The sequence below is a fragment of the Pteropus vampyrus genome, unplaced genomic scaffold (assembly GCF_000151845.1).
Source record: "Pteropus vampyrus isolate Shadow unplaced genomic scaffold, Pvam_2.0 Scaffold481, whole genome shotgun sequence".
NCBI classification, from domain to species: domain Eukaryota; kingdom Metazoa; phylum Chordata; class Mammalia; order Chiroptera; family Pteropodidae; genus Pteropus; species Pteropus vampyrus.
The window spans coordinates 222833-235824 of NW_011889262.1; the positions used below are offsets into that span (position 1 = coordinate 222833).

General features: G+C 35.1%; 1 protein-coding gene across 1 annotated transcript in view; it reads right to left on the bottom strand.

Moving 5' to 3' along the window:
* LOC105307145 (ankyrin repeat domain-containing protein 26-like) overlaps window positions 1–12373 on the bottom strand; it is a 65746-nt gene extending 53373 nt beyond the window's left edge. Inside the window, exons 1-5 of the mRNA XM_011382507.1 lie at window positions 12123–12373; window positions 8555–8669; window positions 8216–8389; window positions 6424–6530; window positions 2159–2229 (exon numbers count right to left, since the gene is read on the bottom strand). Coding sequence (XP_011380809.1) covers window positions 2159–2229; window positions 6424–6530; window positions 8216–8389; window positions 8555–8669; window positions 12123–12373 — 718 coding nt within the window. The remainder of the gene's footprint in view (window positions 1–2158; window positions 2230–6423; window positions 6531–8215; window positions 8390–8554; window positions 8670–12122) is intronic.
* Between the last annotated feature and the right edge of the window lie 619 nt (window positions 12374–12992).

Consider the following 12992-nt stretch of genomic DNA (forward strand, 5'->3'; position numbering starts at 1 on the left):
GAAAAGAGATAGAAATGAAACACTGACAACCTCACAGCTGAAACAAGGATGACAACTGGGATCCTGATGACAGCATTGAATCACCAAAACAATTGCGGTTCTTGCTGTTTTTACGCAGTGTTACTTAGGTCACCTATTATCTGTATCTAAAAGCATTCTATCTGATGCATTCTCCAACGCCTACAGGATAAGCTCTATTCCTTTCTATGGTACTAAAGACTCTCTTAACCATGCCTTAGCCATTCATCTCATTCCCAACCATTTCCATGGTAAACTTTTTGTACCATTGAAACTGAATGGCTCCTAAATCCTGCAAAGTTCACTTGTACGCCCTATGCTCTGCACTGCTGTCCTTTCTGCCAAATGTGTAATCTTGATAGATGTTCTTCTGCCAAACATTGTCCTTTGGACTTTGCCTGGTAACCTTCTACTCACTCTTCATGCTTACCTTAAATCCTACCCACATTTTTGAAACTGTAATTCTTCATTATAAAATTAAAGTACCTGGCATATATTACAGTCTAATAAAAAGTACAGATAATAATTATAAGTTCCCAGTGGGCTCTTTTACCTAGTGAGCACTGAATAAATATAATAAATAATAAACATGACAATGATAATAACAAGTTTTGGGAGATCATTCAGACTGTATTTTTAAAATATTTGTATTTAGCAACATATCAGAATAACTCAGCATCTAAAGACATTTGATAGTTAAATAGCAAACCATTAAACAGACAAATGAATAAAGGAAATACGAGCTTTCTTTGAAAATTCTGTTTAACCCTTTTCCTGTTTGCCCCGATATATTCCCCGACCATGCTTGGGGTTACAGCATTTACCTCAAGATAACTCACAGATTACGGTCCTAACCTTACCCAGATATTGATAGTCTTTGGAAACATATGACATCATTCTATTTATAGTATTCTGTGTTTTATAATGGCATTTCCATTTACAAAACATAGTAATTCTCAATCTCTGAAAATGTCAAATCCTAGAAAACATAGCATTCCTACATGTGATGTTAAATGAACAGTAGCAGTGAGCTGCACATTTTTTTTTCTAAATGGAAAAGGGTTAGTAATAATAATAATAAAACAGAAATAAACCTGGGATGACTCTATGATATAATAAGCACCTTAAAGACAAAAATTTTATTTCATCTCTGTGTTTTCTATAACATGTAAAATGAAGAGATTCTTTGATCAAGTTCTACTAACTTAAAGGTGTCTTCATACAGTTAAGATTGTACAGTCACTAGGTGGGTACCACGTCCACTTAGCATAGTAGCATTTTTGTAATCATGAAACTTTTTTGTACTTTTCTTACAATTTGTTGAGTCCCTATTTAGGCTATGTGAATATTTATCAGGATTATCTTTGGACCAATGGCAACAGAGCATCTTGTTCTAAAGAAATTACAGCATCATGACAATTATCTAACCAAAAGAAAAAAAAAATCTTTTTTCAAGTTAACATATCTCATGTTGTTTTGGCTTACTAGAAATGAAGATGATAATTTTACGAGACTTTGTTAGCATAATAACAATGTGTAAAATATATAGGCTTTCAACAAGGTTTTTGTATTTCTGATCTATTCTCTCAGTAGACATCTTTAAAAAGCAATCTCTTTGGGATTGCTGCATACTGGCTAAGTTTTGTGGTTCTTATTGTTTGCCATCTGTTTATGGTACTGGGAAGGTATTGTTAAGTCCTAGTTTTAGTTACATTTTTAGTGAGACAAATCACTGTGTAATAACAAGTAATCATTTTTTAAATGTGTGCATTTGCTGTAAAAATTCATCAAAAGATCAAGTTTTATAACAAGTATAATTTTTTGCAAGGTGATTATAGAGGAAACATATGACATACTAACTTAAAAATCATTTAATTATTTACACAATGATATCAACAGGTATCTAGGGTCATGACTAAACGAATTTCTTTTCACACAATACTGTCTTCATTTTAAGATACATACAATTATCTCATAATAATTCTCAATACTAGACTATTAAGAAATGAAAAAAGATAAAATATGCATGCAATTTCCACATTTTTTTTTCTTTTCACCACACTGTCATTTGCAAAACTTCCTTTCTTTTACTTTATCTATGGTAGGACCACCAAGGGTAAGGAAGTATCAGAAGTCTTACCTGGATTGCTATTCTGAGAAGACTCTTTACACCTCCTTTCTTCTTTATTCTCAGAGGTTAATTTACAATTGCTGTGTATAAACAGGTGATAAATAACATTACTATCTTTATTCTAAATTGAAAATATTTACCAAATATATAAAATTCTTAGAGTATTTTGTATGATATCAGAGGTAACATTAATATTTAATTACCCTATACACTTCAAATGTGTAAGTTCTACAAACATATTAGTAAGCAAGTGATTAAAGAAAAAAAGGGAAGATCAAACAGTCATAAATTGAGGGCACAAGTTCAGTTAATTAATTAGACGTAGCTCAACATAATGGAAAGTGTCTTGATCTCAGAAGTTTTAGATCTAAAACCAACAGCTATTTGTTGTCAGACAAAATGCTTCTCTGAGGCTATGAGTCCTCCACTACAAAATGAGTAACTTACTGCCCTATTTTACAAGGAAGATTAAATGAGAACATACACCAAAAAAAATGCCCACAGAAAGAAAAAGACGATGGAACGAGCTGTTCTTAAACTTTATTTACTAAAACTATTTTAGAATCCCAAATAAACCCCATGTGTTTTTTATTGGTGCTAATATTCAAATGTTACAGTGTTCAGAAAACATTATTAATTTTGATCATTAGCTATCTTTCTTTATACTTTGTAATTCAGGGCATCTTGTCTATTATATAATTTTTACTAAATGTATTTATAAAGATATTACCTCATTAAATCAGATAACAAAAGTGTCCTCTGTTATTGGAGCTAATCACACCAAAGGCAGAAACCTAAGAGAGGTCAAGACCTGGCTTGGACTACTACTTCCCTTTTCCGAGTACTCAATCATTAAAGCAGCAGATCTTTATTAGAATGATGCTGAATCTCCCTATTATTTAGAAGATATACCCCTATTATTTAGAAGATATACCCCTACTGTCACTGCTGGGGTGAGGTGACATCTGGGAGGAGGAGGTGGAGGACAGTGGATGGTGGCATTATGTGTGTTGTCCCTTGGTTCTTCCCTACCGATGCAGCAAAGAATTACAGATTGATGAGTTTGAGAAAAAGTAAGATTTATTGAAAATATATTTTAGAAGAAGGGCCATGCTAAGGAAGGCTGCAGCCCTGTGGAATTTAGGAGATGAAGAGATAAGATACTACACCCCAAAGGAAGGGGTGGATTTCTGCCAGGAAAGCTGTAACAATGCAGAAATGGGAAGGTCTGTTTATATTTGGGCCATGATGGGAGGGCCTAGATGATCTCTATGTGAGGTCATTTTGACTGACAGTTGGCTGCTACATAACTTTGCCTAGTGCGCTCGTGCTCACCCAGAATTCAGTCTGTTATAATTAGATTCATGAACTTCTAGGTATAGTCATGATTTTATAATGATGGTATAACGAGGTTGAAGTTATGGGCGGTATTTTCTGCACATGTGTTTGTAGCTGATTTAGCCAACAGCTTTTATGGCCTTTGTGCTCTAGGATTTAGGGTAATTTATAACCCTAAAAGGGAGGTGTTTCTGGGAAGTCCCTAAGGAAGGTCCTCAAGGGAGGTTTCTATGGTTACAGAGCTGGGCCTTTGCTCCTGTCACTCATGCCTGACTACCTACCTACCTAATACTACATTTGCACATGGATACTGATGAGTCATGGTTGGGGCTTTGTTACTCTGATGCCAAATAACCTACTTTAGATTCAGAGCTTTCTGTTGACTGCCTTCCACAGGAGGCATAATTGTAATTATTTTGAGCCCTGAGGTAGATTGGAAGATTTTCATTATTCTAAAAAACAGATCACTTGAGGAGCCAAACTTAATACTGGAATCTTAGGAAAGTTGGTGTTTGCTACTCTGGGAGGGCACTATGGAACTCTCCATCACTTAAGAAAAGGTGCAGGATATCAAGTGGCCTTGTGGTGCAGATCTGGTAACAAAGGAGAAAAGAAAGCCTGATCTTTTCCTGCAGCATTATTTGAACCACTCTGACAACTTAGAATGCTTCCAGCTAGCATTTGCTAGCAGAAAACACAAACAAGATGTTCAAAGGGTAACTCACCCTGAAGGTCTGGGTTAAGAGGGGAATTCCACCTAGGTTTTCGAGTGTGGGGCAAAGGGTGTGTGTACCTAAGACTAGGAGGTCCAGCTACCAGAACGGGGTGCTGGTCCTTTGGAATAGGGCTGAACAAAAACGCATATGTATATAACCTAAAAAAGTTGTAACTTGGAAGTCCAAGTGTGGATCACCATGAAGACTGAGGAATCTAGATCAGCAAGGGCAACCTGTGAGCAAAGGTCAATCATAACCCCAGGTCCAGTTTTAATGAGCCACTGTGCAGCAATAGAATCAATGGACACAACGGACTGATTAGCATGTCCTCCTTTACCCCTCCATCTGACTTGGGAGAGAGGACTGTTTCCCTTGGGCTTAGGGAACTCCTTAGTTTTTTGAAAAATTCAAGGGGAAGAGTATAGAAGATAGCTCCCCTCTACCCCCTGCCCCCCCATACAGAATTTTCTGCTAAATTGACATTTCCAGACCCAAAATACCTAATTGGAAAAATTAGAGAAGAGACATTATTTGTATCCCAGGCACAGGGGTTATTTTGGGAATAAAATAGGTCATTCTAGGATCCCTAGGGATAAAGAATCTGTGCCCATTGTTACTTCTGCCTAGTCCAGCCTTTCGTTTGGTCTCTGTCTGAGGATAGACACTAACTCACTGCCATTGCCAAACTGCCTGAACCATACTATGACATCTCACCTGTTGTGAAAGATGTAACAGTTAAATTATTGTACACCTCAGTTTTGTGATAACTAGCATTTTAATGTAAATGCTTACAAATTAAAACCTCTCTTCAAAGCATGTTCTTCTACAGTCCATCCATTGTTATCTTTAGCGAAGACATCGACACCTTGCTGAAGAAGAAGCCTGACTATATCTGAAGATGGATCATTTGCAGCAAGCATGAGGGCTGTTCTAAAATAACAGAGAGATAACTTCACCCTTCAGAATGTTAATAAAGTTATTTAAGCTAATTTGATATACTTTACTGAGTTCATATCGTCCTTGTCTGTGTAGAATTGACCATTTACATGTTTACGTGTTCATCTTTGTAAATTACCAACAAGGCTAAAAGGAAGGGACAAAAAGATGCCTCCTGCTCCAATTGGGGTTTACATGGAAGTTGCCAATTTAAAGTCCTTAAATAGATAAGAAACTATGCTGAGGGCCCTTATCTGAAGAAGCTGAAGATTTAAATGAAGAAATCCTGTGTTTTCCTTGGTCTGATATATTTATTGTATCAAAACTCAGCTAGAAGTTAGGTAATAATAGCTATTTGCAGGTTCAAAACAATAACATTAACAATAATTATAATAATAATAGTCCTAGAGTTAATGATGCTGATAAGTATGTGCTAGCGCTAAATGAAATGCTGGATATTCTTACGTCCACAATTGCAGGATATATTATTATCCTCCTTTTCATATCAGGACACATATTTGGTGATGATAAGTAACATTCCCAAGGTCACACACCTGGCATGTTGGAAAGCTAGGCATTGAACCCAGTCTTGTGTGAATTGAAAGCCCATTTTTTTTTTTTTAATTTATCACTCACCGATGACTCGTTTTCATTAAAGGAAAAATTCATTCCATTAAAGTTATCTTTCCTCCTTCTACCCATACCAATTAGAAATAAAAACATCAAAATATACTTGAAATGAAAAAGGAAAAAAAGTGAGGAACTCTTAGTATCTCGGAGTAGTAATTCATAGGGATAATCTAATAACATCAGTATTAATCAAAAATCACAATTTAAAGCAAAGAGTCATCCAAAAGACAAAATCAACTCTGATTTATGTTTAATATGCACCTTTTAAGGAAAACTATATATGAAGTACAGGTTTAAAAATACTATAAGTGAAATTAATTTCAATATTGTATCATTGAAAGTCAGAGTCCATACAATATATGACGAATAAAACTAACATGAAACCCCTTGACTAATATAAGATCTCATGACCAAAAACATCAAATTACAAATGGCATTAATCAATATTGTAAATAAATACAAATATGAATACTGCAGTATCCTATTCTTCCTGTTGTCCGGTCAGAATTACTTTTTCCCCTAATGAATGATGTCCTGATAACTTTCACTACATAAGTATAAGTTAATCCTCTTCTTATTAAGTTATCTTTCTGACCCGAGTGATTGTTAACACTCTAGAACAATATAAAGTTAAAAGAAGACAAACATCGGTACCTTTTCACCTTATCGACTGCATGTACATTTGCATTCCTCTTTACTAAAAATTCCACCATTTGCTGTTTCTTTTCAGTCACAGCAAGTAAAAGTGGTGTGAGTTCATTCTGTAAAACAGCAAAAACCATTAATAACTTATGAAATTACATAACTCAAACCCGAATTTTAAAACTTGTAAAATATAATGCAATCTTAAGCTTGTAATATAGAAATTCTAAAAATATCCTTCTGGGCTGTCACCTGCTGCTCCTTCTCTTTAAAATACCCTCCTCTACCCTTCAACAGATTAACTGCAACATCATTCTCCAAAACTCTCTTCAAACATTGACAGCACCGGCTCCAAGAATCCTGGCTCCTATCAAAGTATCTATCGTAATATTCAGTAGTTATTGTATTGCTCTCCATCTAAACCAAGAGCTTCTTGAGGGCAGGGGCTTTTTTTTTTTTTTTTTTTAAATCTCTGTAGCTCCAAACACTAAATCACAATAGTAAACATTTTAAGAATTTTTATTGAATTAATAATGTAAATGATTATCACTGGAGTAGTGTTTCACAAATCATAGTCCAAAGAATATCTACCAGAAGTTAAATACTGTGCCCCGATAGAAAGATTCCAGAAGGATTACCTGTGTTTGAGAAGTAATACAGAATGTGCTTTATATGCCTAGTCCTAAGGAAATGTTTAACTTAGCTAAATCCCAATTTGACAATATTTTTTTGTGGCAAACATTAACATTTGAGAAAATGTTATCTCAGGGATACAGTTTTGAAAGCTTTCCAACAGAAGAGAAGGTTTCTCCAGGTTGTACAAACTTGCTGGATTCTCTTCTATCAATGCTATTAGGACCTCAAGTGTCAGTTTCAGGCACCCCTGCTCCAAAAGAGTCATGAAGAAAATGGACTCTAAATTAAAAAGACATGGACTTCATATAAACTTTGATTGTTTATTACTGAATGGTCCATGGGTTTTCTCAGATTATAAGATGACAGATTTTTACTTTAGCTGTTACAAAGCTCAATCTGAAACTTTATTCTTAATTATAATAATAATCTTGGGACCCAAATGTATATCTACTTTTATTAAAATTAGTCTTTATTCTGGTTTCATTTTGATTGCTATTAACAAAACATTTTATATTTTAGGCAAAATCTAAAACAGAAGTAAAATTATAGTGATAATCTTGGGACCCAAATGCATATCTACCTTTTTAAAATTGGTCACTGGCTGGCAGAGTGGCTATGAGCACAAGTGCATACTTTGCCGAAGGTCCAGACATGACCTGATCCACTTGCCCCAGTCTTTAGAACATTGGGATTCTGGATTGTTCAAGATTTGTGGCCTGCTGCTTCCCCTTCCCACTGGTACTCACACAACTCTCCCTGCTGGGGGCTAGGTCTCCATTCCTCCTCTCCCCCATGCCTAGAGGATCCCACTTCCTAGGCCATTGCCTGCACAGAAGCCAGCCCCCACCATCACTTCACTCTCCCCAGGCTCTCAGTATTTTGTGAGTACTGAGCCTATCACCTGCTCCCAGGCACTATCAGGAAGTCCTTTCTTCTGGGGTGGAAGGGCAGTAACCAGGAGACAGAGCTTTGCTCATTCCGTGGATACGTCTGTCCAGCCCTCCCTGACTTGGCTTTAAGTTCTTTCCATGGTGTCAGTGCCTGATATATAATTTACAGTATATATATTAGAAAAAATATGCTGTGGCTAAAAAAAAAAAAAGAAACAAACAGAAACAAAAAAACATGTATTTCCAATATTTTATAAATGAATTTAGTTGATCTATACCTTGTTTCTTGCTTCAATATTGGCCTTGTATGAAAGTAGCTTTGTTGCTATGTCCATATTCTGACCAGCGACAGCATAGTGCAGAGCCGTGTTGCCATAGATGTCCATTATATTTGGATCGGCACCACGTTCTAACAGAATAGTTGCACATTCCTCCTCCTGGCATTGTACGGCCTGTCGGTATTGTGCCCAGAAACAGATGGGAAGTGTTAGGAATTCAAAGGAAACCTTACACAACTTTTACCAATTAGTTCTATTTAAATGAGATAAATTCATTCTAAATATCCATAATTAAATCAAATCCATCTCACATTTTAGTGTTGGCTACTATGTATGTACCTTAATCAGGGCTGTCTTGTTTTCATTGTCACAAAGGTTAAGCTGGCATTTACTGTCTGCTAGGAGAGCTACCACTTTCGGATGGCCATTGGCACAAGCCAAATGTAGAGCAGTCCTATAAAAGTGAGAGGAGTTTTAGGAAATTGGAGAAACAAATATTTAGTTTTCTTCTGGAGAATGTACAATATTTATTAGCTCATGTTACTCACCACATTAATAAAAGAGCAGCCTATGTGAATAGAGAGAGCATGACCTGGGGATCGGCTCAATTTCGTTTTGATTCTATTTTCACTCTGTCACTTATTAGTTATCACTTACTCTTTCTGTGCCTCAATTTCCCCATCCATACAATGGGGATAAAAATAGTGGTTATTTCACAGGACATTGTTGTTTGCTTAAATGGAACTTATGCAAAGTATTTGCTACAGTTCCTAGCACAAAACAGCTCTATAATTGTTAAATTATTATAATTATTATTATGACTACTTTACAAAGACAACATTTCAATTTAGTAACATGTTATCATTATGCTTTTATTGGCAAATGTGTCTTAAAAATTAGAAAGAACACAATGTTTCAATGCTTCTTAAGATGCTTATTTTCTTACATTTTAACATCTCTGCCACTAAAATGCAATTTACAATTCTGGGTGCTTTTCACCCATAATTGGCAGCATTTCTAACACTCTCTTACCAGTGCATAAAAGAGTGGGCATCATACTATAATCCATTGTGCCTTACATTAAGTGAAATAATGGTTTATACAACAGACCTATTGCAGTTCTGGATATTTGGTTGGTATTGAAGTAAATTTTAGTTCTTAGAAGTATTATAAGGAAAGATGACTAAAATAACAAAACAGGAAAAGAATTTTTTTCAAGTAATTCTTAGTTTGATTGTCAAGAACTTTTAAGTGAAAGGGAGCTCAGTATTCAAATGAATAGTGATGGCTCATTTTATTCAATAGTTAGACATAGAGGTTATATGAAAATCAGATATTTCCAATGATTGATATTAGCATTTAATACTATTATACATTTTAAAAAGGACCAGTAATGGTTATCTTTTACAATTTCCTACTTTCAGATATACTTTTCAAAGGAGGGAGAAAAGCTTCAGTTTTAAACACTACAATTTTCAATTTCTCATTTGGTTTATTCTGAGCACCATGAAGTTTTGAAGGATGAAAAGATCTGAGAGACAGATTGAAAGGGTCCTGAAAAGACCATGTCCACTACAAATAGGTATCTAGGTTATCTTTGATGAATTAATGGATCAACAGAATGGATAACTATAGTTGCAGAATTCAATATTTATAAAGAAATGTTTATACAGTAAAGCAATACTTCTGCATTAGTAGTAATCACTTATATGTGCTCTTATTGATTTTTTCCTATCATAAGGACACAACTAAAATGATTACAATCCTTTACATATATGTAATAAAGCTACATATAATAAAAAATATATATGTGTATGCTGAAATATATACATAAACTCCACAGTCACTGATGAAAGAATTTATTTTATTTCTGAAGACATTAAAATTGTCAAAAGATATTGATCATCAACAAACTTCAAAAAATAGAAAGGAATCATTTTCATCCATGCAAGATTCATATTCCTGCCCTTCCCCAGGATCATTTCATTAATAATAAACTTTTACTGGGATATCTATACATGTTCATTGTAGAAATCAGGTCTTTTAAAAAAGAACAATTTCACTTATACTACAAATACTCGGAAATGCATTTCATCCCATTTTGCACATATTATCCCATTTTGCCAAAAATATGTGCAAAATGGGATAAAATGTATTTCCGAGCATTTGTAGTATAAGTGAAAATTTTCTTTTTTGGATGTAAGTATAATCAAATCAATTTTTTTCTCCATTTCTGATTACCAAAGTATATCTTACATGACAACATACATCTATGATCTATACCACCTTTAATAGTCACATATCTCATCCTGTGGATGCACTGCAATTTATTTATCATTCATTTCTATGAGTTCATCTTAATACATTGCTATGGTAAGCAGTGCTTAGAAAAATCAATTGTATGTAATTAACCTAATTATTTCATGAAGATACTTTAGTAATAATGGAATTGATGGGTAAAGAGAATATATGTTTTTAAATGTGATGCTTATCACCCAACTGCCTGTTTAAAAAGTGAAAAGCTTCTTGAACTTTAAATAACTGTTTAAGTACCATGGCCCCTCATCTTCGCAAGCGTTATGGATGGAGACATCTTTTTTATTCCTGTTTTAACTTAAATTTCTTTTCTTACCAGTGACACTAAATATTTTTTCCTATGATTATTGGTCAATTGTAGGTATAGAAAAAGTGTTTTGTCCAGTTTCCAATTTCTTATTGATTTCAAGGCTTTCTCTGTGAAATAAAGATATATCTTTTCTCTGATACACTTACATTTTAAATATTTTGCAAGAACATTTTCTTTCATTTTGTTAATATTTTTTTTTTTGATATACAGAGGGCTTTGACTTTTCATAGTGCTCAGTCAACCTTCAGAATTCTTGCTTTTGAAGTCTTAGCAACATAAAAGTTATCAATAGGCAGTTGTGTTTTCTTTCGGGACTTTTCTCATTTTCTATGTTTAAAATTTTAACTTATATTCCATCTGGAACTAATTTTTGTGATTTAAAAATCTACGTAGATTTTTCCAAATACTTAACAGGTATTTATTGCCAGGTATTTCCTACGAACATGAAATGTTACCAGTTCTAAAGACTTACATATATATATTTGGGTATTTGGGCATTTTCTGGGCTGTTCCAATCATTTTTCTGTCCTTTCAGCTATTAGTAAACAAATTAATTTCTGGATATCTATAGCACATGTTGGTATCTAGAAAGGCAAATCTCTGTCTATTATACAAAATTTGTCTTAATTTCATCAAGACAAAAAAACACAGTGTGTAACCCCAAAATTTTAACACCATGATAGTGTTGGTTTATGTAAGAATGATAAATGTAGAAAGACCACACATTTTGAGAAAATGAGTGTTTCTATTCAAGACCACAGACATTTTCCCACTTCAAAGTTCCCTTCTGAAGTTCCTCAATAAAGACCACACATCCATAGGTGTGCACTGCTATAAAATGGACATTGGATTTTTTTCTGAAGAGTTTTTAGCCCACAAATTGATCTATTATGGGATCTATTTTCCTCATTATACAGTTTTCTATAGTATATCAACATTATGGTATAAAAACCTGAACGTCAAAAATAAAATGCCATACATATTTAATTTTTTTCTATTATTATATTAAGTTAAATCTCTTTAAAATCATCAGTAAAGTGCTCGATAAGGAGAATTACGAGTGGGTCTTAAAGTTTTCCTTATTGCTGCTCATTAAGTCGATTTGGGCGCTAGGCCCCAGGTAAGGTCCCCACTGCCAAGGCACTGTGGGGTTGAATTTAGGGCCGGAAGACAGCCCAGCATTCTCCATGATGGGAGAGCTGGCTTCACCTGGCTGCGCCCAGGCAGATGAGCCCTTCTTCCAGGTTCACCCCTGCCCACTGGCCTCACAGTCCCCATTACCTGTTCTTCCTATCTCTATCATTTAAGTGCCTTAAACTTGTCAAAAGAATCTCCTCCATTTCTTGCGCATTGCCTGCGCTAGCAGCTCTGTGGATCTTTCTGAGATCTTTATCTTGGATGTGGTACCGGTTCCAAGAGGTGGTACTATTACCATCCTTGGGACTGATGCCGATGCTGTTCCTCTGCCATTTGGTTAGGGATCCAAAGGGCAACTTGCCCTTCCAACTCTCAAATCCAAAAATCTTCTTCATGTCCCAGTCTTTGTCAAGTCTACGAGCTTCAGATACTCCTCAGCTCCTCTCCTTTTCTCCGTCCCTGAGCTCGAAAGGCGCTTCCAGATAAGCCAACCGCCTCTCGCCACAACATTCCAGCAGGGCAGTTTGGCGGTTTAGAATCTTTCAGCCATAACTGTTACCAAGCAACACTTCTAGACAGGAGGGAGCATGTGCTAGTCAGAGGTTGAAGTCACTGAGTGTGCACACAGAGGCCCACCAGCCAAGAGGACACAGAGCACGTGTGCAAGGCCCAGTCATCTCCAACCTCAGAGGTTGCTGGTGGGCAGCACCTGGTTCCCTTCAGATGTCCCTGAATTTTGGCTGAGTTTTTACTCTTTCACATGATCCCTGAAATAGAAAAGCAGATACATAAGAGGCAGAATCTTAAGAGAAGCAAAAACCATAAATGAGAAAACTAATAAAAAAACTTTAAATGCCAAATTTATTCATTTTAATTTTAAACTATAAAAGCATTTAAAAGCTTAATTACAAAAGTAACTTTCGTATGTTCAAACGTTCTATTTTTAACCTCAAAATCTATCACATAGAATAATGATTACCTTTGAACAAATGCAAATTAAAAATATTAAAATAT